We start from the raw sequence: 23789 nt of genomic DNA, 5'->3' as shown, positions 1-23789 counted from the left end.
TGTGTGTGTGTGTGTGTGTGTGTGTGTGTGTGTGTGTGTGTGCGGAGTAGAAGGATGGAAATGTATCCCTTGATTCTGACCATCCCCAGCCTCACAGATAAGGAGCTTTCCTGCTTTAATTACATACAGTCCCATCAGCTTACGCATTTGAAAATGCTGTTGGTGATAAACATAATTCTTAGGTTTGGACTGCACGTAAATTAAATGCCACAAGTATTACTGAGCACGTCTTATGTAGCAGGCACTGTGCTAGGTGCTGGGGAAGCACTGAATCAGAGTCCCTGCCTTTGGGAAACTTACAGGAGACGTGGGAGACACTGAGGATCCTGAATGGGCAGCAAGTAGTTAAACAAACACAGATGGTCCTAGAGGCCTTTTACGTGTAAGCATTTTGGTGCACGCTGGAGTAATACTAAAAGCTGCATTTATTACACATTTGCTATGTGCCAGACGGTGAGTTGTAAATGCATTCCCTTCTCAATGAGAATTCACCAAATATCTGTGAAGTGCTGACACATGTTAGGCCTGTGCTAGGTCCAGGGGAACTGGGCAGGGCTCAGCACACCCCAAAGAGCTCCCAGTCTGGTAGGGCTGACATGTTGATAATCATCAATTACAGCTGTCTGGCCCATTCCCCAACTAGGTCACACTGTGCAGTACCAGGGCTTAGAACTTCACATATTTTTTGATGGACCAGGTAAACCCACAACGTCATAAAAATGTCAGTTCTCCATTAAGCTAATAAACAAATTTAATGTGATCTCATTAACAATAACAAAAACATGCTTTTATGGAGCTAAACGTGTTGATCCTAAAGTTATATATGGAAAACTAAGAAAACACTGGAAAGGAAAAGTTACAAGGGTGGACTAGCCTTATTAGATATTACGACATAAAGCCTCTGTGATTAAAATGGTCTGGTACTGGTGCATTAATAGATAAACCAATGGAGTAGAATAGAAAGTCTAGAAATAGACTCAAGTACATATGGAAAGTTAGTATGTGATAGAGGTGGCATCTGAAATCACTGGGCAAAGGTGGACCTTTTAATAAATGATGTTGGGGCAACAGAAGACCCATTTTGGAAAAGATAAAACTAGATCCATCTCTCCCAGCATACGGAAGAGTAAACTCCAAATGGTTTAGAGATCTAAATCTTGAAAAGAGAGGGAAAGAAACAACATGAAGTACTAGAAGAAAAGAGGCTGAATTATTTTATGGCCAGAGGTAGAGAACAACTTTTCTAACTTAACTCAAAACCCAGATGTAATAAAAGAAAATATTGATAAATTTGAAAAACAAATACAGAGTTAAATACGTGATCACGCATGATGACACCTGCCAGGAAAGGAAGGGGAGAGACTGTAGGAGCACATGAGAGGGAGGCCTGGCCTTGAATGTGGACCAGGGATGAGTCCCTGTGGAGGTAACACGAGAAGTGGCGTCTAAGTATCAGGTGAGGGTAACCATAGTAACTGTGTGGTCCAGGAACGGGAGGGCAGCCTTTGAGGGACCCTTGTCGCAGTGATGCTGTGGGAGCCCATCTCACAGAGGAGGATGGTTTGGGGTGGGTACAGCTGGTAAGAGACAGGGCCACAGCTGAGCCAGGACAGGCTGGGCCGCAAACCCCTTTGAGGAGCCAGTGTACCGTCACCACTGGACCGGCACCGGCACCTGGAAATGACTGATGCCCTGAAGACAGGGAGGCACCGAGCTGCTCCCCTGAGAGACTGCGTGGGCACTAGCTCCCAGACGCACAGTCCTTCGGTCAGTGCCCGGCCAGAGAGGCTGGTGGGGTCTGTCCCTCCCTCTGAGGACTCTGCAGAGTGTCCGCATCATGCACGTCTGTGTTTCTGCTGAGTTCTCATTGTTGCCATCAGTTTCCAGGCTGTTCTCCAAGAGAACACGCTGGTCTCACCTAAGAAGCACTTCCTTTACTTCAAGACCTGGATCTCAGAACTTCTCAATCTTGGGTTCCATCCTGACCTTATTTGCTTAGAACGAAGGCAACGCCTCCTCTCTTCCTTTGACCCTGGGCAAGCCCGTTGGTCCTGATTCCTGAAAGATCCCTGTTGGGACCAACACTGCCCTCAGCTTGCTCAAGGGGCATCCTTCACCTCCACCTGCAGTGGACCTGCCACATTTCTAGGGGACAGTGTGACTGCAGTTGCTGTGCTCCTCTCAGGAGGCTTCCTCAGGTCCCATGTAAGCATCACCTCACTTCCAGGTCTCTGGCTGCGGCTCAGGGGACCAAGCCAAGCCATTTCATCTCCTCCGATGTCTTTTTTTACGCATTTCCAGCCCGTGACTTATCACCAGCCTCAAGCACTATTGCTGCAACCTCTAGTCTTGGTTGATACAAGTTGTTTTCATCACCATGAATTGCTTTCCTTAAGCCCCACCCCTTAGGCTTTTTCTGGACTTGCTTCCTACTCCCGTCTCACACATTCTCCTGCTCTGCCCCTTGCCCACTCATACTGAAACATTTCCTCCCTCCTGACCTGACTTTCCAGCTGCCTCCAGCTTAATTTTTTACTCCAGCGTCAGCTCCAAAGATACTAAGTGGGTCACGACAGGGTGCTCTGAAATAACACACGGTGCCCGGAGAGTGAGAAGCAAGGCCACTTTCCTGGCCCCTGCGGTTCTGTCAACCCTTCACGTGCTGATGGTGCTAGAATTCCTCGTCTCTTTTGTGTCAAAGTCCAGACCAGGAGCCACAGCGGTGGTACCCTACCCTCGGCCTGATGGGTCCTAATGCTCCAAGTGACCTTGTCGTTGTCACTTTAAGGCGATCAACAGGCAGGCCTGTCGTGGTCCTGACAGCTGTGGGTCTGTTTCATGTCCGAGCTCCCTGCGGGCTGGCCACTTGCTGGCGCAGAGGAAGCACAGGAGTGCTGGCCTACATTCGGGCCCCTGGCCTGTCCCTGCACATCCAGGAGGGCCCTGCAGGGTCAGAGCCCATCTGGAGAAGACGTGGCCCTCTGCCCAAACCACCACCACTCGGCTCAGCCCACAGACACTGAACACAGCTGGTACTCAGGGATTCGGACACGAGGGAAGCAAAGGGAAGCCAGGGAGGTAGAAAAAATAATGGCAGGGGCCAGGTCGGGTTGGCAGCAGCCCGTGCGGCCATCGGTGGCGACAGTGCCAAAGTGGCCACAGGGAGCAATCACATAGAGGTCCTGCTGGTTCAAAGAGAAAAGAGGCAGGGCTGACCCAGTGAAGCCATCTCGACAGAAAACCACTCCCACCACAGGAAACGTGGGTGTACTTCGTGCAAGGAAAGAGACAAACTGGTAAAAAGAGCCCCTTCTGAGTTTCCAAGAGTCCAGGTTCTTCTTACAGGTAAAATCCATTAAAAAGGCAAAAAATAAAAGGGCTTTCTGAAGTGGAAATGAAGTCGGAGGAAATCAAGGACTTACCTGATTTATTTTTGCATTCAATGTCATAGCCCGTGATGGGGCTGTTTCCATCAAATCCCATGGTCCACCTGAGGGTGATTGTACGTGCCTTCACATCTTTGATCTCAATTTCAGGAGGGTCTGGAGGCTCTGTGCAGTCAACAGGAAACCCGGGATCAGTTCAGATATTGTTCAGACATAGACGCTAGTGGAAAAGCTGAGGGTGACTCACAAAAGCTTTGTCAGCATTTGACATGGGCAGACGATTTTTTTACCTGGAAGTATTTTTTTCCCCAATCCCTTTTGAGGATGGAAAATTTTCACTTTTCAAATCTGCCAGTTTTCACAGCACTTGTAAAGCTGGACCAAACATGGAAGATTTCAGTGTCACTCTTCTGGTCTGGCTTGGGATCTATTAACTCAAAAACTATTTTGGCCCCAGATATTAAACTTTCATTCGGATCATCTAGTATAAGGATCCCTAAAATTGAGCAAGAAAGGCACACTATCAGGGCTGCCCAGTCATCCAAACCCAATTCCTTTACGAACTTTGTTCCCTGTGTTTTGGGGCTGCATCTTGACATAATCATCAGATCTGCAAAATGGTGCTTTAGCACCAACTTTGTACAGATTCAAAATTTTCCGAGGACTTGGAAGTGTGACACGTCAAGCTGAGGCCACACGGGTTCCCAAGCCTGGGCACACACTTACTGTCCTGAAACAGCCGTGTTTCTCCCCCTAGGCTATGTCCATCCTACCTTGCACTGTGAGCTGAATTATTCCACGGTCCTCCCCATAAGAATTGATAGCGTGACAGGAGAAGAAGCCAGAATCTTCTCTTACCGTTGGCAAAATCTATGCGTAAAGCAGAGAGAAATCCGTCTTACCCAGTAGAACGGAGCGAGGGAACAACTCAAGGGCTTTTGGCTGTAAAAATCTTCTCTCCACTCTCACCCTCCTCCCAGCCCCAAGCACACATGTATACACACTCACAAACACACACACACACACACACACACACACAGGGACACACAATTCTGAGAGCAAATTATTTCAGCACAATTGTAAATGTGCAGATGGATAGAGGCAATGTAGACGATCCACGTCAGCTGCCAGCTTGTGAAATTGGATGTGTAATTTATGTAGGATGCACGGTCAGGTTGATATATATTCCCCATATACTTTTTTTTTTTTAATCTCATAGTGGATTTTTAAAGCATTCAAAGCAGCCCTGCCTGAAAAAACAGATCTATAAACACCGCAATAAAGGTTTGGTCTCCCAGGACTCCAGGATTAGACCCTGGGAGTGAATCAATATTAGCGTTTCAAACACAGGACTTTTTCTTTCCGTGTGTATCCTACGGCATCGTTTCTCCCCCATATTAAAAGAATCACCCAGCTAACTGCCAGTGGTGCTAAAAGTTCTAAGAGACTGCAGTACTTTTTTATGTTGGGTTTTTCCCCAAGAAGCAAAATATTTTCCTTATAATATTTTTTGTCCAAGAACCCATCTAATTTTTCTTTTTACAGGAAGTTAAAACATGTGTGCAACATACGCTGTCATTCCGCCAGGATTAACTGTCATTCAAAGACTCTGTTTCTCTCTTTCTTTTTATTATTACAGCTGGGTTCCCTGCCATGTTCCCAATAATTTTACTCATAACAATTTTACGTATGATAAGGCACTATTTTGGCAGGCTACTCAGCGATCCCATTATGGGAAGGGGGAGAGACAGTGCTTCGTAGATGTTTCAAAAGCTGATTTGCTATTGGCTACCCACATGCACCGACTTATGTGAAAAGACAGGCTTATTCTGCCCATGAAGGTAGCTTCTCATCTGCCATGTTTGTCATGTTTTACCTGCAGAGTGGAAATCACCTCCTCTCCCAGCTCCTTGACGGACACGAGATAGCGGGCCATTTCGGGGTTAATGATTCTGTCCTCCTTCTCCCAGCGGACTATGATAGGCTTCTCGCCATGGGCCGTGCAGCTCATTTCCTTCTTCTGACCCTGAGTGGCCAGGGTGGTGTTTGGATAGGACGTAATCATCGCAGGAACTGAAAACCCAAAAACGACACAACTTATTCGGCAAAGCAGGGTTCTCGGCTTCCCCCACCTTAACACGCAGCTCAGTTTCTTTTTTGCTTTCTGGCTGCACTGCGTGGCTTGTGGGATCTTAGTTCCCTGACCAGGGAGCATGGAACCCAGGCCCCCGGCAGTGGAAGCGCAGAATCCTAACCACTGGATCTCCAGAGAATTCCCGAGGAGGTGTTTCTTTGAAATAAAATGCATTCAGGAAACTGCTGAGCAAGAATCATGATCAAGATGGTTGGAAGGTGGCAGAAAAATGAAACTGGACTAAATGAGCCCTAAGCAGAAATTGCCCTGTGGTTTCAGACTCGTGCAGTGTTGCTCTCTTCCAATCCCTGTGGATGGCAGACCCACATCCCCTAGAACACACAGGACAATGATGTGACTTGCTTATCGGATGGGAAAGGGGGCTTCCATTGAGAATTACACTCCTTCTGTAATCTCCTACATTTCTAACTCTCCTTGTCAGCTATGGGAACGAAACCTTGCTAGTCAACTGAGATGGAGCCCTGGCTGTTGCTAACCAATCCCTGAAGTGACCTCTCGACATCCCATCCCACGGCTGGCATAAACTTTTACAGTCACGTGGAAACCTTGGACCTATCCTTCTCCCATCGTTTATAGCAGGGAATCTCATCCCGATGCATTGAGAGAACAGGAACCTTTATTTGTGAAACTTGTCCAGTTCCCTCTCTCCACCTCAAAATCCATCTATAGACTCCCATCCTGGGCAATATGCCAGGAGACATGAGGCCCCAGGCCCATGCCACAGACCACCTAGAAATGCTGGACAGTGTATAACAAACACCTTTTAAATGCATACTAAGCTTATAAGAAAGTGAGAGAAAACCCAGGAGCCAGAAGGACGTTGAAAGGCCCCAGGTATTACAGTGCTGGTGCTTTGACTGCCTGTGAGGCAGGTGATAAAAGGGAAACCTCCATGCAGAGCTCCTCAAAGGGCTCTATCCTAGGAGCAAGCCAATCACCAAAAAACAGTCAATACATAAGACCGCACGGTGGCAAAGGGAGAAGCAAACTGCCTTGGCTTGTGTTGCGAATGAAGAAAAACCATCTCCCTTGAGAATTTGTAGCTGGTCTGACTCTACATAGGTTTGGAGTCAAATTCCTGCTAAAGGATTGATGTGATGGTGACCCTAGTTTGGTAATGGGCCTGAGAAATCCAGCAAAAGCAAACAAAAACACACTCCAGAAGGATGGGTCCTTTATCCAGGCCCATTGAGATTCTCCCAGATAAACCTTCTCTAAACATTAACTCACAAAACAAAAATATAAAACACATGAGGAAACAATCTACTCTAATTGAGAATCAGCACCCACCAAAGACTTCAGATGCTAGAATTACCAGACACAGAACCTGAAATAATCATACACTAAACGTTTAAATATATTTTTAAAACATGAGAGAACAACAAGATGTTATCAAAAACAACCAGGAAGATTTAAAAAGAAGTAAAACAAATTTATATTTTTCGCCTGTTTTTTAACCTCATTTTCCCAATCACGGAAAGAAAGACCCTCCCTAATTTATAAGGTCAAGCTCACACTATGCTCTTTATATCCCACCTCGGAGCCTTCCAGTGCCCCATCCCTGGGCACTTGACCACAGAAACACTGGGCCTTCTCCTGAGACTGGCACATCCTGGGGCATGTCTTCCCCAAGGCCGGTCGGGAGGGTTTGAGACAAACAAGCCAGAGATTTCCCAGCTTTGTAGCCTGAAACCCCATGGAAGACCCTGCACTGTGACGTTTCTCTACAGTCAGTGGGTGTGTGGCAGAGATAACAAGATGTGGAGTGGGCAGATTCGGAACCTAGGAAAAGACGCACTGTGAGTCCCATATTTTAAAGAAAGCCGCTTACAGCCATGGTGAGATTCCTCTTCCTGAGTATCTGAGAATTGGCGGAACTGGCTCTACCATCCCTAAACTTTGATCCTCATCCTCTCTTCCTCTGGCCTATTTAAGAAAATTTTTAATTTTATTAACAACTTCACTGAGGTATAATTAACACACCACACAATTCTCCTGCTATAAGTGTACGAGTGAGTGGGTTTTAGTATTGTCTTCATGTCCTAGGGTGACAGTAGCAAATGACCACAGGCTGGTGGCTTACAACAGAAATGTATTTTCTCACAGTTCTGGAGGCTAGTCCACAATTCAGATGATGTCAGGACTGTGCTCCCTCCAAAGGCTCTAGAGAAGAGTCTTTCCTTGCCTCTTCCAGCTTCTGGTGGCCCTAGGTATTCCTTGGCTTGTGGCAGCTTTGTTCCAATCTCTGCCCTCATCTTCACATGGGTACTTCCTTTGAATGTTTCTCTGTGTCTTCACACGGATTTCTCGTAAGGACAGCCATCATTGGACTTAAGACCCGTTTTCATTCAGTATGACTTCATCTTAACCTATTACATCTGCAAAGATCCTACTTCCACATAAGGTCACATTCTGAGGTTCCTGGTGGATGTGAATTTTGAGGAGGCACCATTCAACCCAAAACAAGTGTATTTACATTATCCAACACACACACACACACACACACACACACACACACACACACACACATTACTAGTACAACCCAATACAAGTATATAGAGTTGTATGATCATCACCACCTCAAATTTTAGAGCATTTAGATTACCCCAAAAGATTCTGCCTGTCCATTTATGGATTCTTTCCTTTCCCACCCCCAGTCCTAGGCAACCACTAATGGACATTCTGTCCCTCTAGATTTGCCTTTACTGGACATTTCCTATAAATAGGATCCTACAGTAAATACGTATTTTTTTGTCTCTAGCTTTCTGGATTTTTTCCACTGTGCATGTTTCCAAGGTTCATATGTACTGGACTGTGTACCCAGTACTTTTGTTCCTTTTCTTTACTGAGTGATAGTTCACTGCGTGGATAGACTACATTTTGTTCATTCATTCACCAGTTGGTACACATTTGAATAGTTTCCACTTTTTGGATTTTACAAATAACACACACATTTGTGTAGAGGTTGTTGTGCTGACTTATGTCTTTATTTTTCCCGGGTAGGTTGCTAGGAGCGGAACGACTGGGTCACAAGGCAATTGTATGTTTAACACTTTGGGAAACTGCCACACTATTTTCCCAAGTGGCTCCACCATTTTGCAGTCTCTATGTAAGACGATTGGGCATGGAAAGAATGTTCCCCTTCAACCACATGATGGAGACAGGCTGAGCAGCTGCAACCAGGCTCCTGCAGACACTTCAAGATGATTGGCCAGAGACAACCTGGAAAAATGCCCCCATATAAGCAACCTAAACAGCCCCTATTGTGTGCAACTCACTCCGAGTTCGCCTGTGTTCTCTTCCACATGTATTTTGCTTCAAATAAACTCTGTCTCTATTTCACAATCTTGGTCTCTTTGTCGAATTCTTTCTTCAAAGAAGACAAGGACCGAGGATAAGCTGCAAGAAGGTGAGCTGGCAAATTCTGCTCCAGCATGCTTCCTGGCTGTGGAAACCCCAGGTCCACCACGGTGCTTCCACTACAGAGGAGTTGAGGGTGGTGAGGAAGGTTCCAGGAGAGGGAGATGTCTGCCACCTGGGAGAACTAAGCAAACACAGGGACCGGAGCTGTCCCTCCTCTGAGATCTTGAAGGCAGAAGGCTTCCAGAGGTGGCCTGTGTAGGATCATGAGAAGGGTCTATGGGTCTGTGAACCCGGGACGATGGTCCCTTCCCCAATTCTCCTCCTCACTGAGGACAAGGACTGAAGCCCTGGGAATTCAACGGCCCCAGGTAAAGGAGCCATGGACTGGTCCAGATAGCCACCAACCACGGGGCGCCAGCAGAGAGGAGGCTGGTAAGCACACCACTGGTAGGGCCCAAGGGAGGCATGGCACCCTCTTCAAGAGTGTCTCCCACAGCAGGGGAGGCTGGGCTGAAGCTCCAGGAGGAGCAGGGAGCAGAGTGGACCTCTCTCCCCATCTCCCTGCTCCTGCCTTTGTCTTTGCATTATCTGTCATCAAACAGCTCTGGCTGCTACTGAACACTTTTGAACAGGGGTGTGGAACTTGGACATCTTATGTGTGGATGGAGAGCTGAAAGAGAAAGCTCACAGCTTGACCAAGGGAGACCTGGACAAAAGCTTTGGACACCTGTGCTTGGGGCCGTGGAGCACACCTGCCCTGTTGCGCAGAGCCCCGTGTGTGACCCCAGTCTGCCCAGCGCGCTTGATGCCTGGGATCACTTTCCTGAACCTGGTGGCGGGGAGAGGCCAGGCTCATTTGTGAGATTCTTTGGACATGTCTCCTTATCAGTTTTCCTTTAAACATGGAGTAAGAATTTTCTTTATAGTGGCATCATTTCAGTAAACCTCAACCATAGGGAATATATTTATGAAAAAATGAAGCAATCATATATCGTGTCTAAGAACCCCAAAATGGCCCCAAAATGTACAAAATGCAAATGTCTTAGCAGCAGGGGAAAGTCCCTGATGCTCTCTGTTTAATGTTTACAAGCAGGACATATGACTGCAGTTAAGTTACTTTCCTGCCCATGGCAGATGGAAACCCACCCTGGGAGAGAGTGGCAGGCTACCAGGGGTGGGACCACCAACAAAAGGGAAGGAATGAAAGAGCTGATATGAAAGAGGGAAGTGTGACAGCACTGAATAGGCATGAACCTCAGGACGCATGGTGATGCGGGGGCCACTTAAGTCCAGCAACTCCAGTGTCCCTCCTCTTCTCACCACACACTCATCTCAGCCACCCCTGAGTGTTTCCGGGGGCCCAGAGGACCATCACTGTAGGTTTTTAAATGATGTTCCTGAACCATTAAAAAATGTTAAACTAGCCTGGTGTGGTTGGTTTAAAACGATTTAAAATACTTAAGATTTCCTTCCAAAATGGCTAAAAAAACATTTTAAGTGTCCAAGAGGGTAGGAGAAGTCAGTTCTGTGGGCAATTTACTCTGTGCTCAGGGACTCAAAATTTCTATATAAGCATCCCTGAAGGTCTTCTTTCGAAAAATATACCGGAAGGAAAGATGGTGCTGTCATTTTCCTGGGAGGGATTTGGAGGGACAGCCACTGCCACTGCCACTGCCAGCAGACGACTGCCCTTTGTAGGATGTCCTCAGCAGTGGGTACCAGCTCCTCGAGATGTACTCAGGGATGCTCAGTAACGTGAGTCAGGGTAACTGTTCCTGGTGAAAAATCATTTTCCATGATAATGGCAAACCCCATATTTGTATATGTTGTAAAATTACTTGTAAATTTGAAACACAGTTGACTCTTTAATTTAAAAAATTATGTTCTAAGGAGGCAAATTATTTGAGAATCTCAAGATGCTTTCTTTTGCTTCTACAATCACTTCATCTTTTAAAGACAGGAATTGGTTTCCCATAGTAAGATTTATTAGATAAAACTGAGAGCTAAAAATGTAGAAGAAAATGGGAAAGTTAATTAAAGTATTCAAGAACAGGACAGTTCATGTTATGTCTGGCCCACGCTGGACAACTCATTGCTGAGGAAGACAATAGGTGACAAGATATTTATTTTCACTTGGATGTATATCCATGTTTAGGTATATTTCGAGTTTGTTTTTTTCTGTTTTTTTTTAACTGAATGGCAGGTTCTCTAAATTCTATGATGCTTTACAATTTTCAGAAGTTTCACACACATGGTTTCATATAATCCCATAATAACCCTTTCTAAAATCCGCTATCCCTAGGTATCTTTCTCTGACTTACTTCACTTAGTATTATGATCTCTAGGTCCATCCATGTTGCTGCAAATGGCACAATTTCATTCCTTTTTATGGCTGAGTAGTATTCCATTGTATATAGGTACCACATCTTCTTTATCCATCCATCTGTTGACAGACACTTAGGTTGCTTCCATACCTTGGCAATTGTAAATAATGCTGCTATGGATACTGGGGTGCATGTATCTTTTCAAATTAGTGTTCTTGTGTTTATTTTGATCTAGACCTATGAATGGAATTGCTGGGTCATGTGGGAGTTCTGTTTTTAGTGTTTTTAGAAACTCCATACCTTTCTCCATATTTTGAATTTGAAGCAGGGAGTTGCTCTGATGCTTTGCCTCCATGGGGGCTGTGACGATGACTATGGGCCTCATCCTAACAGATGCTGAAATATGGGCATGTCCACGGGTATGAGGGACTGAGCCACGGCATACAGGTGGGGAGATGTGTTATGCTGGCTGGTGGCTTCCACATCTTAAATGCAATGGAGGGTGGGGACCCCATCAGAAATGCTCATGGCTGCAGGGATTTGGGGTCCTGGGTGGGCTTGTCCGGGATCTCAGGCAGACAGTGGGTTTGTGTGAAACTGACATACAGGGACACTGTGGGACTTAGAAGGTAATGAGTCAGCTCACGTTCACGTCTGCAGAGGTCATACATCAGGACTTGGTTTACTGTTTTATTGGTTGCCTCAATTTAAGGAAGAGATGGAGGAAAAGCTGATAATGAAGATTAAATATCTGGAGCCATTGCAGGCTGCACAGCCCTAAATATTGAGAAATGATTCTTCTAGTATGAAAGATTCAGCAAAGAAGTCTGACTCATCTGAGTCAGCAAAGAATCACTCACACCATTGACAAATGAAATTCCCATATAAGTCTTTGCTGTTTCACTTCCGTCTTGTTACTGTAAACAAAAGTACCAACCAAACTTCACGTTGCAACATTGGTTCATTAGCTATAGGGTGTCTTATGGGAGCTACAGATGCAAAAGTTCATTGAAAAGCAATAAAAGTATTTTGTGAGCTTGAATTGGCTATATGGAATTGACAGTACCTAATATTATATATTTTATTATTATTTATACTTTTTTGAGATCTGCATGTTAAATGTTTACTAGCACGCCACTGGGCATATGAGCAGAAGAATTTACAGACCAGAAATAAAGTAACAGGAACATCATAAACGAAGTGCGGTCCCATCAGCCAAAACAAGTAGGCGGTTGTTTGGGGACACGCCCCCCACTTCTTATGCTTCCAAAATGGAGGGACCTTCTATCAGAACAGCACTCCTGACCTCTCTCCTGCATGACGGGGCAGCGGCTTACTGATGTGAGAGCTGGGAAGGAACTAACCAGTGAGGCCCAGTCCCTTTGGGTTACCTGTTGGCAGAGGGTGTGTGTCAGATCTGCAAACCTCCCATAATGATAGGGGATGTGTCTGAGTAAAAGGAGAGCTGTGCACCTCCGACCTGGTCAGGGGCTGCGTGGGTAACTCTCCCTAATTCTAGATGTAGGATTTACAAACCCACATTCTCCAGAAGTCTCCTATCAAACTACGCTACTCCTGTGTCTCTCCATTACTTGATTCTGAACTCTGTGGTATTATTTTAGGGGCCCCTTAAACTCTTAACAGTAGGTGTGAACTATTGACCTTGAGCAGATTATTTTCAGTTGCCCTCCCCAAGCCCATTTTTTCTTTCTTTCCCCAGTTTTTAACAGGAGACACTATAAAAAAATCTATACCTGAATGAAAGAATGTATTTAAGTGCCTTTCTTATAGCCAGGTATTGCCATATGACTGAGATCAAGGCAGTGATATATCTCAAACTTCTGGGAGGCATGCTCAGCTGGTTGTAACCCCTTTAGACTTCCTCTGCCTCCTCCTGTGCCAGCCTGAAATCGGGACCTGATAGCTGGAGCACCAGCAGCCATCTTGGATGATGAGGTGATGCTGAAGATGGGAGCCTGGGTTTCTGATGACACCCTGAAGCTATTACCCCAACCCGGCCTGCCTCGCTCCAGAAAGAAAAAAGCTACATGACAGAGAATTGAACTATTATGTTTATCCATTATTATTTTGGATTTTTCTATAATAGGAGACTGAGAATTGTTTTAAGCTGACCTTAACCATGGGTCCAGACTATTTGGGAAAATATGGCATATATTCTATATTGAAAATACAATTTCTATTGGCTGGCTCTGCACAGGAGGATGTAGTGTATGCCTCATATAGTTTCCAAGACAACCACCAGTTGAATACTTGTTGTTGATGGGTTAGTCTGTCATCAGCCTGTATAACACGGTAGTTGCCTGAATCTGAATCCTTAGGTGTGCCACAGGCTCACTGTGTGGCCTTAGACAGTCCCTTAACCATTCTGTGCCTCAGTTTGGGTTTTTGTCAGATGGAGATAATGATTGTTGAGAGGTTAAAGGAAGCCAGTCCACAGCACGCAGTCAGTGTTACATGAGCATAGATCCATGGCCTCTCCGTGTATCTGATGGCAGGGATTTCTTCATGCCCCAGGAGAGGGGTTCTTCAGATGAAGGATGAATGTGAATATGGGCTTTGACTTGGGAGCTGTGGTCCACTCAGGTCTTTGGGCACATCATCTTCATGAGGCTTCTTTACTAAAGACATCTTCAATTTGGCCTCATATCCACTAACCAAGACTTTTTTCTTATAAAGGCTGAGAGCTAAGTCATGATAATTAAAGATCCCAAAGCCACCAAAAGTGACCTCAATTGCAAAACTGTAAATAAATCTGTTGTAGGCCCAAGAAGAAGAAAATATTTATTTCGCATCCTTACCAAAGCTGGGACTTTAGCTTTGGAACATGGGCCCCTGGTCCCTCCAGTAAGGAGCCTATTTCTACAACCCCCTGTGCTGAGCACAGAATAGAGAAACTCTGGTGGCAAAGCTGTGTTCTGGAAATTAATCCACACTAATGCCTCCCAGTGTCATGGGCATCTAAAGGTCACACAGAGGATTTCTCAGTGGGCGGTATTTGCTGAAAAAGGGAAAAAAAGAAATTTGTAAAATGGCAGAGTGTGGAAAAATACAGATTTCCTGTGAGGACATGGTAAGTGTGATCACTTCCCAGGTCTGGGGTATTTAATCGCTCTCAGTTCTTTACATTCCAAAGAGAGTGAATCAGTTCTACAATAAGGGTTTCTGTCCTACCTTATGCACTGCTACGTAGGGGAGGGAGCAAATGCATGGTGAAGGCTGGTGTTCACCTGAATGTAATCTCAAGAAAATGCAGCATTGCTTGGAGAGCTTGCTTGTTTTCTGCCCTTTCCTTTTCTTACTAATGAAAAGCTTTATTGCATTCTATGCGGGAGAAGTGCCTCGACTAAATCCTGGCCCTCTGGTTTATGGTTTGTCCCTCTAACTCTGCAAAATAATGCCTCTTTTTTTACTCATATGTCTCCTTTGGAGGAGTGCCCCACCAAAATGGATATTTTAGTTCTGGTTAATAGTCAGAAATAGTCTGACAAGCCCATGTTCTGTCCTACCCAAGTATTTTCAGCCCTTTAAAGAAATGGTCAAAAGAATTTTTTTTTTTTTTTTTTCTGTACGCGGGCCTCTCACTGTTGTGGCCTCTCCCATTGCGGAGCACAGGCTCTGGACGCGCAGGCTCAGCGGCCATGGCTCACGGGCCCAGCCGCTCCGCGGCATGTGGGATCTTCCCGGACCAGGGCACGAACCCGTGTCCCCTGCATCGGCAGGCGGACTCTCAACCACTGCACCACCAGGGAAGCCCCAAAAGAATTTTTTTTAAAGCGATCATTATCACGTCTCTTTGCAATGCTAATGTCTGAAGGCAAAGGCTTTTCGAAGGTCACAGTCACGGGTGCTGAGAGATGACAGCCTGTCACTGGAGCAGGGCTTTCTGCAAGGGTCTCTGAAGCATAACGAATGGATGGGATAAGGTAACAGGGATGGGCGCCAAGGGGAGGCCAGAGCAGCCCTGCTAGTGAGTGCAAAGGAAATCCAGACCAAGAGGGCTTTGTTCAAAGATGGCGCACCGTGCGCTTCTCCGGCAAAATTTCCCATTAAAGACAGTGCTGTTTTATGTCGTTAAGTACCGCTTTATAAATTTCCTTCATAAGCCAGGCTATCACCTAACAGCATCTTAATGTTCAGCAAGTCTATGTTCTTGGTTTAAGGGAGGCCCGTCTGACCTACCTTCTCATAGGGTAGAGATGCAGTGGTAGGGTGGAGCCGCTGCCACCCCCCCCAGGGTGAGCCTATACTGCATATGGAGATCAGCTCTGCAGTCCAGTGATGCCATCTATTTAGCTTGAAGTTGGCCACGGTGGGAGGATTTACACCACTGAAACTGACAAACGCTAGAAATCAGGACTTTCTTCCCTCCCTCCACCCCCAACAGCTAGTTGTTTAACACTGAAGGATTTACCAGAACACTACACAGGACGGTATGTCGCTACGTGAATGATTTTAAAGGGTGTTCCCATCATGCCAGAAGCACTGAGGAGGTGTGAGTTTACCTAAGAGCAATAACCAACCTTACTCATAACAATGAACCCTGCAAATATTAACAGCACATCACTGCATGTTTGGACAGGGAATTCAGCGATAAATTGAGGGACACACTGATTTTTCAACACAAGGAAAAAGAGAAAATAAAAAATTAAATTAATAAATCACTGATAAAGATTATTTCCAAACTTTCCTGTTTTATTGACTCTACCAATAATACAAAACTGATCCTAACACAGTTTTATTTCTTTTCTTCTACCTTAGCTCTGCCAAAAAGACCACTGAAAAAGAAACAAAAGGAAATACCAGGTGTCCTGGATAAGCCACAATTAGACAACATGCCTGTCAAGATAGTATGGTTCAATTCCTTCATTTTACGGAGAAGAAAAGAGAAAATTAGAAAAGAGGAATGGGTGTCAAAGGCCCAAATGCGAGTCAACCAAGATCTGACTTTAATGAGTCCTATTTTAAAACCGTCATTATTATCAATGACGACTCCCATAGAGGGCAGCCAATCTTCCCAAGTGCCCAGGACCTCCTGTGTTTGAGCAAGAAAGACCTGCATCCTGGGGTGTCCCTCAGTCCCTCCACGTGGTCAGAACAGAGGCGGCAGAGGACGGTGTGGAGCTAAGAACAAGGCAACAAGGTTGCCCCAACACCCAAGCTGGAAACCACAGTCGGGGACACACAGTCAGGGACACAGTCAGGGTTGCCAGCTGGGAGGGCTGCGGACAGAGATGTTCTGAGACGTGAACACTTTTTTTTTGTTTGTTTTTTTGCGGTACGCGGGCCTCTCACTGTTGTGGCCTCTCCCGTTGCGGAGCACAGGCTCCGGACGCGCAGGCTCAGCGTCCATGGCTCACGGGCCCAGCCGCTCCGCGGCATGTGGGATCTTCCCGGACCGGGGCACAAACCCGTGTCCCCTGCATCGGCAGGCGGACTCTCGACCACTGCACCACCAGGGAAACCCTGAACACGTTTTTTAAGCTACTTCTTCTTCCTCTTTTTTTAGCTACTTCTTCAAATATTTTTTTATGTCTTCCCAACATTTGACCATAAACATTTTCAAACATACAGAAAGCTGAAGAGCCATATACCCACTGCCTGTGCTCCACAATGAACATTTCATGCAGAGATTTGAATCAAAATGTATTTTCATTATTATTTTATCAGTCAATCAAAAGTTACTGAACACCTAATTTTCATTGTTCTGAACACATAAAATGGGCTTAGGTGAAAATGTGAATCTGTGTCGCAAAGATCAGGTGCTAAGATGGCAGCTGTCTTCTTGAATTCTGCTGCTCAGGTTGGAGACCCCCTGGAAGTGCTTTACTCTGGACTCTGCAGCTGTGGTTTGGGATCTGGTGGCCTTGGGTTACAGCACTGGTCTTCTCAGAGGAGGAGAGGAGAAAGGGGCCCAGGAGCAAGGAGGCTGGGCTCCAACCTCATGCTATCCATGGACATGATACCATTAGAGGGCAAGACCATTGGCTGCCCTGGGGCTTGGTTTTCTCATCTGATTCATAGGTGAGCTGCATGGGACCAGGTGTTCTCAACCTGGCCTGCATCTCAGAAGTTGGAATCAGCTGAGGAGTTTTAAAAATATAACAAGTGTCTAGGCCCTACCCCAGATCAACTGAACCAGAGTCTCTGGGGGTGGGGCTTGGGAATGGATTTATTTAAAACTCTTCTAGTGATCCTCATATACATCCTGGAGTGAAACAGCTCAACTGGAAAGCTCCAAGGCCTTTCCAGTTCTGACTGTCCTCCTGTTTCCATTTTCCTTTCTAATCTCCCCTTCGCTCCCTCCCTCCTTCTCTCCTGTCTACCTTCTTTCCTTCCTTTCATCTTATCCCTCTTTCTTCTTCCTTCTCCTTCTCTCTCTCTCTCTCTCTCACACACACCATCCTGTAATAACAACAGCTAACTTTCATGCATCCTGACACTGTGAGGGGAAATTTTCCATATACTGTGCAGGTATTCAATCCACACAACAACCTGATGGGATAGAAACGCTGGTCATAGAAGTGATCCAAGACATATTTACAAGTGCCATTTTAAGTACCTTCCAAACTATACTACAAGTAAGTGTGAAAGATGTAGAAACACCGATTCTAGCAGATTCATCGGATTTAAATTTATACGAACAGATGTCTGAGTAGATGATCAAAGAGAACCAGACACCAAACACCTATTTTGAAGGGGAAAAAATTAAGATTAAAATATAAGAGAATCTGAGGATTCATTTCATATGTCACATCTTGTTCCCTTCCTCTTTGTTTGTAAGTAAGGAAACAGACCTGGAGGGTTTAAGGCTGGCTAAACAAGAACCTCTTCCCTTTCTGCCCCTCTCCTACCCCTAATCCAAAGCTCCAGTGCATCCAGTAAGATTAAAAAAATCAATATCATCATAAAATTAACACAATAAAATGATCTTTACTCCCTAGATAGGGAATCTTTCTCTCCCCTCTCTTTCTTTCGCCAGGCTCTGGGGAAGCTAAGTGGGTCTAAGCTAAACCTCGTGAGGTAAATCATCTGAACCTCTGTATCCTGCCAAGTTTCAGCTCAATTTTACATCCGTGATCTCACAGTGACATGCGTGTTCTCAGCAGAGAAGGACATGCTTAATTCCGGGTACCCATAAACTAAAGCAGAATCACGGCAGGTAAACAGAATTGGAGTCTAAAGCCATGCAACAAGTCAATCAAAGACCTACAAGGAGAACCCGAGCCTTATGGACCCAAGTGCAAAGCCGCTTTGCCTGACCATAGCTGAGGCCCCAAGGCTGGTTCACAGGGCACAGAACTCTGCCTGCTGGGGCGAGGGGTGCCAGAGCATCCTTGGAAGCCCCTCCATCTGGGGCTGGACCCATTCAGGGGAGATTTGCCCTGACGTCCTTGGTGGTTCCCTTTCCTCAGCTGCAAAATAAAGGTCTCAACATCCCTCCTGCAAGCCTATTGCCTATTTGAAAGATGAGGTCAACAGGACAGGCTCCATGATCTGTAGGTCCCAGAGCAAAATGAAAATGTGGAGACTTTTGTTAACAAAGCAGGGAAGGGGTGCCATTAAAGTTATAAAATATAAAGCCTTTTTTCTTTCTTCTTCTGTCTCTCTCTCCACGTGTCATGATGGAGATTTTTAAAAAATATTAAAACAGCTTTTTATTTGTTAATGTCACATAAGAATTTTAAGCAGGTTACACTATCTTAAAAAACACAACTAATGCTTTTTAGGAGAAACCCTTCCCTCCCCTCATCCCCCTCACGAATTAAGAATCTAAGAGAAGAAGTAACCGTAGAACAAAGTTTTGCGGAATCCTTCATCCAGCGTGCTTACGTGATGACTAGGTTAATATTGCCTTCTTACAAAATTTCTCTTTTCCATTTAAAAATCATTTGTCACCTTGATTGTTTATTACAAACAATTCAGTACAAAAGTTTGATGTATTGAAAAATGCTTTTCCCCATTTTATATACAGCAGAGAATCATCAGCAGTAGATCGCTGGTCCAGATGGAGTAAGATTTTCTATTTACTGTCGCGCCAACCCTCCCAGGCACCCAGGACACACCCTGGGACTTGCAAGCACATGTGTGCACGCTACTAGCTCAGGGTTCCCTTCCCCCCCAGGCCTTAGATGGGTGACCCCCAGGTACCGCGCGTGGCCCTCTGAAAGCTCTCTGGTGCTGCTGTCTCTGGCAGGGAGGCTCCCTTTATACCCCACGTGGGGCTGCCGTGGGGAGCCTGACCCCAATCTTCCAACACACACCCAGGTCCCCATGGGGTGGAGGACAGCAGTGAGGGCTGGGTGGGTACAGCGAAGGGGAGGCCTGGGGCCCAGGAAATGGGGGGAGGGAAGGCAGCTGAGCATGTGAGGCGGCAGGAGGTGGGATGACTCAGGAGCTGAGCCTTCAAGTCCCCAGTTCATGCTGCATTATGCCATCGGACTGCATTACAAAACACATTTAAAGATGAAATTATTATTAAGACCCTCAAGAGAGCAGCTGAAGAAGCTTAAACCCCAAGTGCAGGGTCCCTTGGGAGCTGGGAACCCCATGCAATGGCACTGACTGCATACCCTGGGCGCTGGCCCTCGATGCTGGTAAGTACCCAGTCTCCTAGGCAGACACAGCTGTTACCAGTAGACAAGAACAGCTTGGTTACCTGCAGGGGGTAACAAAGCTGGGAGGGACAGTCTCTCGGGCAAGGCTCGGGCTCACCTACCGCAGCCTTGAACATGGACTGGGAGGCAGCAGGCTCCCCTACTCCCATCACCAAGGCAACCGTAATGAGAGAAGGGGTTGGTCCTCTTTCCAACACACTGCCAACCTCCCAATGTCATCTTTCCCTGTCACCGAGATTCCTATCCTCACATCACCTGGGGGCCACCGAGGAACCCATGGTCTCATGTCCCAGTCACAGCAAATGCACGGTATCCTCAGAATTCTTCTCCTTTTCTTTCTTTTTTTTCTTTTTAAATTTTTATTGGAGTCTAGTTGATTTACAATGTTGTATTAGTTTCAGGTGTACGGTAAAGTGAATCAGTTATACACATAGGTATATGCACTCTTTTTTAGATTCTTTTCCCATATAGGCCATTATTACAGAGTATTGAGTAGAGTTCCCTGTGCTCTACAGCAGGTCCTTATTAGACATCTATTTTATGTATAGTAGTGTGTATATGTCAATCCCAATCTCCCAATTTATTCCTCCCGCCCCATTTTGCTCCTTTTCAAAAAACTGTCGTAAAATATTCATAACGTAGAGTGGATCATTTTAACCACAAGTCCAGTGGCGTTAAGTGCATTCACATTGTTGTACATCGTTTACCATCATCCATCTCCAGAACTTTTTCATCTTCCTCAACTGAAACTCTGCCCTCCTGGAGCAACAACTCCCCGTCTCCATCCCCTGGCCCTCTATCCCCTAGCGAATATGGCAGTTTCAGGCACCTCCTGTGAGCGGAATCAGGCAGTACTTGCCCTTTTGTGATGGGTTTATTTCACTCAGCATAATGTGTTCAAGGTTCACCCGTGTTGTAATATGTATCAGAACTTCCTTTCTTTTCAGGCCTGAATAATATTCTGTTGTGCATAGATACGATATTTTGTTTATCCATTTGTCCGTCGATGGACTCTTGGGTTGCTTCCACCTTTTGGCTACTGAGGATAAGTCTGCTATGATCACTGGTGTTCAGAGCACTGTTCTTGAAAATGTCTGTTGCCCTTTGCTAGAGAAAATGGTTTGCAATTCTGTGCCTGCTTCTTTTCAACGTTCAAAGGCCGAGTGGATTTTTCCCGGTTTGGGGTCTCTGCCTCTCAGCTGTATCTCTGTTTCCTCATCTGTGAGAACAATGGGCCCTCCAGCCTCCCGAGGCTGTGGGGAGGATTAATGAGATTATGTGCGTGGAACCCACTGAGCGTGTCCCCAGAAAGGCCCCGCAGAAACACAAAGTGCTATTATCACTGCTGCAGAATCAGAAATTCCTCCTGTCCAAATACATATTTTTCATAAAAGTTTCAGCAAGGAAGACTGCCTACCAGGCAGCTCTAATCCCCATAAAGAAAATGATTTCTCCAGCCAGGAATTAATATGTTCTTAGCACATACTAAAATATCTCCTCGGCTGGGTTATTATGCTTACATAATGAAGTTACTTTGATTATAACCATTAATCAAATACGTGTTTCCAAGCTACAGTGGGCTGTATTTGATGTTAAACTTTAACAAGAATGACAACATCTCCACTTCCTGGCAGCTTTGTCAGGGCCCCGTGACATGATTAAACTTGTCAGGGTAAAGACGGAGAACATTTAGGGTTTATATTACATTCACTCTGAACTTGTTTCAAGTCACATTATTGGAAGAAAGTTGATTTATTTTGCATGACAAGCATAAGTATTAACCAATTCGCATAGAGATAGGCCAGTCATTTCTTCCTTTTTTTTTTTTTTTTTGGTCCTGTCCAGTCATGTCTACAGAAGCTACATTTTGTCCAATAAGAAAACTTCCTAATAATTAGGTAGAAAAAATCTATTAAGTAGACTTTGATTTTCTGCCAACAGTGAAAGTAAAAAATAAATTAAAAATTGTAAGAAAATAAACCGTGCATCGTGAAAAATTAAGTGAAGTCCAGAATATTAATCAAAAAAATAATGATAATCAGCCATGTGCTAGCCAGCCCCCAAGGTGATCCCTGGTGATTCTTGCCTTCTGGTATGCAAACCCTGGTACAGCCCCTCCCCGCATTGTACCAGGGAGGTTGGTCTGCACGACCAATTGAATACTAAGTGGTAGCAGTCACTCTGAGATTAGATTATAAACGACTGCACTTCCACCTTGGGCACTGGAGTCCTGCCTCTCTCCTCTCTTTCTGATCACTGAGAAAAGCCTGCCATCGTGTCACCAGGACACCCAGTGGCCCACGGAGAGGACCACGAGGAACGCAAGGATCTAACCAACCACCCATGAGGATCCAAGGCCTGCCATCAACCCCGTGCAGGAGCGTGGAGGTGGATTCTCTCCCGGCCAAACGTTCTCCCTTCTAAAGTATTCAGATATGGTTCTTGAAAGGCAAGGAGTTTCCGTGGCAACAGGACCAGCAGTTTCCCTTGGCTTAGGGATGGATACACAGAGCAGTTTGGTCTAAAGCAGTGTTCTAACTTTTAAGCTGGTGCTTCACATACAGCTGTTTTTTACGGAGAAGCAAAGGGAAGGAAGATAAACCGTCATCCCCTTTAACACTCTTGGTGGTGACCTGTGCCTCACTCTGCCGATACCAGCAGCCACGCCTATTGCCCTGGGGTCCCTGGAATTCAGGGCAGTGTCTTCTGGCAGCTGTGTTCATGCCACCTCCCTCTTCAGGGCATCCCAGCATCTTCCTCCACTTGAAGAATCTTGTCCAAGACAGGCCAATGACCACGACTTTGATCCTGCCTTGGGCCCTGCAATCCCCACCGTAGTTTAAAATTTCTGACGTTTGGCCTTTTGCTTGAAGCCATTTTGACCACTTGATCTCCATCCTGTGTCAGTATTCATTTCCCACAGTACTTCTTCATTTGGCCACTAATGAGATCTTCCCATGTGCTTGCATGCAACGCATATGTGTTTTCGTTAAGTTGGTTAGCTGGATTTGGTTACAATATTTGGGTTATTTAATTTGATTATCATTTTTTCCCTGCATGTCTTTCTCATTTGACTCTGCTAGTATGAGGGACACAAAAAGTCCTTTTAAAGACACCTGGTGTAATAATGATGGTGATAAATGCAGCTAACATGTATTAAGCCCTATGTTAATCATTTTATTAGTTTTTAATCTTTACAGCAACCCTAAGAGGTAGGTGCTATTATTATCCTGATTTTATGAGCACAGAAATTGAGGCACAGACAGACTGAATGACTCATTCCAGGTCACACAGTAAGGGGTGGACCTGAATTTTAACACAGTCATACCCCTGGGGTATGCAACTATAAGCAACTGAGTTTAGTCTTGCCTGGTTTTGAATTGCATATATAATAGGCTCGTGCTGTATTATTTTCCGTCTTCCATCTTTCATTCTTTGTTATGATTGCATGATATCTGCTATGTGTATTATATATTGAATATATGTATACACAATATAATGTATATATATGGGGCCTGCAGGTGTCCTCATGGCTGTGTAATATCTCTTTGAATGAACTGTTACGGTTGACTTCCTGGGGAGGTTTCAGGATTTGGCCACTGCAAACAATGCGACTATCAGCATTTTTGTACATGAACCACCGTCACTTATCCATGAAATTCTTTAGAGAACATTTAGAGGAATTACATTTCCAGTCAAGGTATATGTGTATCTTTAAATTTATGAGACAATGCTAATAAACAGCTTTCAAAAAACAGTTGTACAAATTTACAGTCTTGCTGCAATCTTTGTTATTAATTTGTTCATAACAGTGGTTCTTCAAGAGTGGGCCCTGAGTTAGCAGCAGGAACATCACCTGGGAACTTGCTAGAAAGGCCAGTCCTGGGGCTGGCAATCTAGAATTGGACTGTCAGTGCTACAGGTG

The 23789-nt window shown here is 45.3% G+C and overlaps 1 protein-coding gene across 1 annotated transcript in view; it reads right to left on the bottom strand.

The window, feature by feature from the left end:
• DSCAM (DS cell adhesion molecule) overlaps nt 1-23789 on the bottom strand; it is a 744700-nt gene that overhangs the window by 147585 nt on the left and 573326 nt on the right. Inside the window, exons 14-16 of the mRNA XM_029214644.1 lie at nt 5263-5459; nt 4160-4256; nt 3423-3551 (exon numbers count right to left, since the gene is read on the bottom strand). Coding sequence (XP_029070477.1) covers nt 3423-3551; nt 4160-4256; nt 5263-5459 — 423 coding nt within the window. The remainder of the gene's footprint in view (nt 1-3422; nt 3552-4159; nt 4257-5262; nt 5460-23789) is intronic.

This window comes from Monodon monoceros, unplaced genomic scaffold (genome assembly GCF_005190385.1).
Source record: "Monodon monoceros isolate NGI ecotype Baffin Bay Population unplaced genomic scaffold, NGI_Narwhal_1 Super_Scaffold_11, whole genome shotgun sequence".
NCBI lineage: Eukaryota > Metazoa > Chordata > Mammalia > Artiodactyla > Monodontidae > Monodon > Monodon monoceros.
Note: the sequence above shows the minus strand (reverse complement) of the source record. Positions and strands in the feature narration are given on the sequence as shown.